We start from the raw sequence: 4,343 nt of genomic DNA, 5'->3' as shown, positions 1-4,343 counted from the left end.
GGCAGGATCTGCCCCTCTGCATCTCACAGTGGCCCTGGGAGCAGCTCTAGCTCGGGCACATCTGGTCTGGCTCTGGAAGAGTCTTTGGAAGAGGAACCTTTGGAAGAGGAGCAGTGACCCCGTGGCTCCTCTCACACTAACGGGGCGAGGGGAGCAGAGGCAGCCAAGGAAATCACTGCTGCTCCCTGGCTGAACGAAAAAACACCTGTAGGGGCTGGAAAGCCTTCCAGAGGGCTGGAAAGCCTTCCAGAGGGAAGCAGCCTCCTTCCCCTCCCTGCCCCCTCCCCAGAGCTCGCTCTGGAGCTCAGGAGCCCTGTCTCGAGGAAACGGGGCCGCGCCGCCGCTGTCAAACGGAGCAGAACGTTCCTGGGGAGATGGGAGCGTCTCGGAGCTCTGCGCTGGCAGGGCACGGGGGAGACGATTCCCCAGGGAAAACCTGGCTCCTGCGTGGCTGGAGAGCTCCTTCCCCACTGCCTGGAGATGTGGAATGCGGCTGAAGGATGGGAAAATCGGGAAGAGCGTTTCGGTTCCCGTTTGAACAGCTGAAGATTCCGTCTGGTAGGAGCCTCGGGGAGATTGGAAAGCAGGCTGGATGGAGTGCTGGAAAACACACGTAGGGAACAGTGCTGGGCTCACCCCCTGGCGTGGGGATGAGCTCCCAGGCTGCTCCTGCTGCCATCCTCCTTTCTCTGCTCCTCTGGACCATTTAAACCAAACCAAAATCTCTGGTTAGCGGAGGAGCGCGGGACTGGAGCTGAGCTGCAGCTGGGCAGTTCAGATCCAGCCTCTGTCCGTTTGTCCCTCTCCTTTGGGGGGCTCCTCCGTGTGCTGGGGGCTGTGGCAGCTGTGCAGCTAGGCCAAGGGAGGAAAGCAGGTTTTGGCCCTGTTGGCATTCCTGACCCCAAAGCCAGGCTGCTGAGTGGGGGCAGTGGGCATGGGCAGGGAAAACCCCTAAAGCCCTGCCCTGCTCTGGGCTCTGGGGTGAGGTGGGCTTGCTGCAGGTTCTTGAGCTCGGCTTGGGGTTGGATGAAGGGAACTTTGGCCTGTTGTGGGTTTGTTGTAGGACAGGAGGGGAGGATGGATGGGCTGGATGCTCCTGTCTGGTCTGGGATTGCCTGGGGAGGGTGAGCCTGAGAAAACGTGGTGGGGAGGCCGTGCAGCACTGAAATGTCCCTGGGGCTGTGCAGGAGCTGAGTGCCCGAGAGCTCCCGGGGCTGTGCCAGCAGGACCTGGCAGAGCTGGGCTGGGCTGCTCAGGGGGGTGTGCTGGGTCTGCAGAGGGCCCAGCAGATGCCTGGCTTGGCTCTGCCTCCCCAGGGCTGTGCCAGAGTCCATTTCACACCTGGCGGCTGCAGGAGATTTGGCGAGATCAGTCTCCCGCATTACCCCTGGTAATGACAAAAGCAGACAGCAAAGCTCCAGCAAAGCTGGAATTACTGCTGGCTGAGTCATGTGAAATCTTCCAAGTTTTAAGCATGGAAATCCAGCCTTTCCCTGGATTCCTCCTTCCTCTTAGCCTCCCCTCACCACCCCCATGCTCCCTCCCCTCCCTGCACCTGAAATCTGCTCTGCGGCTGATCCGATAGAGTTTATGGTAATTAAGTGTTATTAAATCCCCTCCCCCCTCCCTTTTTTGCTCTAATGACACAGCTGGGGGGGGGGGTTGGAAATGGGTGTTTTTCTAAATCAGGTCTGTGGCTTTGCTCCTTAGACCTTTGGGTAAGAGCATCAGGAGGGAACTGAAACCGTGAGCTCCTGCATCCCTGGGGGAGGTGGCAGGAGCAGAGGAGGAGGAGGAGGAGGAGGAGGAGGAGGGAATCCTCCCTGGTGGGAAGGAGACCTGGAAGGGAATTCTGCCCTCTCCTCCCTCCCCTGCTGCTTCTATGGCTGTCCTGCAGGTCTGGGGTGGGATGGAGGGAGCAGCCCCTGCCTTTGGGGTCTGTTTTTTGGGGTTGGGGGGCCCAGGGCAGCGTGGGGACCCAGCTCCTGATCCCAGCAGGGCTGGGAGCAGCCTCTGGGCCTGGGATGTGGCCAGGGAGGCAGCAGGGTGCAGATGTGTGTCACTGGGGCACGAGCTGAGGCTGCAGGGACAGCCCGAGTGCGGTGCTGAGGGAGAGCCCTCGCTGTGCTGGAGGGCTGAGCTGAGCTGGAATCATTTCCCTTCTGCTCTTGGGAGCCAGGGATGCAGCCCTTTGGTGTTGAAATATTGTGCAGCTAAGACTTTATTATTACTACTGTTATTATAATCATTGTTATTATTGTTGTTATTATCATAATCTTCATTATTATTATTATTATCATTATTGTTATTATCATTATGCATTATTCATTGTTATTTATTTTTATAATATATTATTGTTATATTTATTATTGGGATGATGAGAGGATGATGATGAGAGGATGATGATGAGAGGATGATGATGAGAGGATGATGATGATGAGGATGATGATGATGATGGTGTTTCCCTCCCGTATTTTGGGGAGGGGGTGGCTTCACTACAACCTGTGAAAGTTGCATCCCCCAAAGCCCCCGTGGGCTGGGCTGTGCCGTGGGTTTGGTGCTAGATAAAGGCAGAGCAGTCCCTGGGCTGCCTCATTTCGCAGCCCTCTGTGTCTGGGGCCGTTCCTGGCTGCCCCACGCTCACCTTTACCTGTGAGAGCCCTGCTCTCACTGTGGCACAGAGCCACAGCCGCTCCCAGCAGCGCCCAGTGCGGGTGACAGGTGCCACCCCCGTGGCTTTGGGGCCACGCAGCACCTGCCCTGCTCCCCGAGGGGCTCAGGAGGAGGCTGCAGGAGCAGCAGGAGCCTGGGGCACAGCCGGGAGGTGTGTGTCCCCTCCCCGAGCACTGGTGGTCCTGTGGCTGCCGGTCCTGCCGCCCCCTCCCCTCTGCCTGCCCGGGCTGTGCCTGGGAGTTCCTCTCTGAGTAATGAAAAGGCTTTGCCTGTGGGAAAGATCCGAGATAAAACAGTGTTGGAGCAGCCAAGGCGGAGAGCAGTAATTACTGAGAGCTGTGCTTACAGTAAACACCAAACCCCTGTGGTTTTCTCTGCCTGACTGCCAGCCCGGGATCCCTCCTGCCCCCGGAGCCCCGAGCTCCCGGGAGCTGCAGGCATTCCGGGAACCTGGACAGCGAGGGGTGCTTTGGGTGGCCTCAGGGTAAGAGCTCTGCCCTCTCGGGCACGGGTACAGATGGAAACAACCTGCTCTGAGGTGTCCCTCTGGGGGCTGGGCAGCTGGATGTCAGCTCTGTCCCTTGGGTGCTCGAGCACCTCTCTCTTCCTGGTGTCCTCTGAGTGCTCAGGAGGGGGTGGGAAAGAGGTGCCCATCTGGTCAGGTATGAGCTCAACAAAGAACTCACATCCTCCAGAGATGCAGGGCTGAGAATTCAGCGAACTCTCCCATCCTCCCTCTCCCCTTTGAGGGAACAGAGCTTGCTGGTGATTTTTTGCTGTTATGATGCAGAGCTTGGCGCTTTAGGGGGAAAGGAAAAAAACTTGGTGAGGTTTCTTGGGTGCTGTGGACTTTTCCTGTATGTAAATTTGGAGATTTAGTAGGTTGCAGGGGCTCTTGACCACATTTAGTGGAGGAGAAGGCCAGCTGATGTGGCAGCTTGGTGCATCAGACCCAGTGGGCACAGCAGGGAGCTGTGGGAATTGGTGCTAACATCCCTTTACCCCCTTTCCTCTCTGTGCCTGCATTTATGTGACTCCCCACTGTATTCCTGTCTGAGGAAAAGCCCAAAAGAGCAGATGTGTGTGCTCCACAGAAAACTCCCACACGCCGGTGCTGGAGGAGGCGGTGGTGCAGATGACCCCGGAGGAGCACTACAGGCGCATGATGTCGGCCCTGAACGAGCACGGCGCCTTCGAGGAGCAGCAGCAGCAGCGCCTGTACCAGCTGGCCAACAGCATGGCAGTGCCCAGCCACGGAGGTAGGGCTGGCCACGGGCACAGCGGCTCTGCTGCCTCGGGCCATCAGCTGGGGAACGGCCCCGAGCCCTGGGATGGGCTGGGATGGGCTGGGGGATGTTCCTGAGCCCTGGGATGTTCTGGGATGGGCTGGGGAACGGCCCCGAGCCCTGGGATGGGCTGGGATGGGGCTGGGGAACGGCCCTGAGCCCTGGGATGGGCTGGGATGGGGCTGGGGGATGTTCCTGAGCCCTGGGATGTTCTGGGATGGGCTGAGGGATGTTCCTGAGCCCTGGGATGGGGCTGGGGAACGGCCCCGAGCCCTGGAATGTTCTGGGATGGGCTGGGGGATGTTCCTGAGCCCTGGACTGTTCTGGGCTGGGTCTGGGGGATGTCCCCAAGCCCTGGGCTGGGTCTGGGGGATGGCCCCAAGC

General features: G+C 58.9%; 1 protein-coding gene across 4 annotated transcripts in view; it reads left to right on the top strand.

Moving 5' to 3' along the window:
• SAMD11 (sterile alpha motif domain containing 11) overlaps nt 1-4,343 on the top strand; it is an 87,353-nt gene that overhangs the window by 57,706 nt on the left and 25,304 nt on the right. For all 4 annotated transcript variants that reach the window (XM_033519229.1, XM_015648453.2, XM_015648455.1 and 1 more), the window contains exon 7: nt 3,768-3,932. In XM_033519229.1, the coding sequence (XP_033375120.1) occupies nt 3,768-3,932 (165 nt within the window). The remainder of the gene's footprint in view (nt 1-3,767; nt 3,933-4,343) is intronic.

This window comes from Parus major, chromosome 21, assembly GCF_001522545.3.
Source record: "Parus major isolate Abel chromosome 21, Parus_major1.1, whole genome shotgun sequence".
NCBI lineage: Eukaryota > Metazoa > Chordata > Aves > Passeriformes > Paridae > Parus > Parus major.
This window is presented reverse-complemented; position numbering and strand designations above follow the sequence as displayed.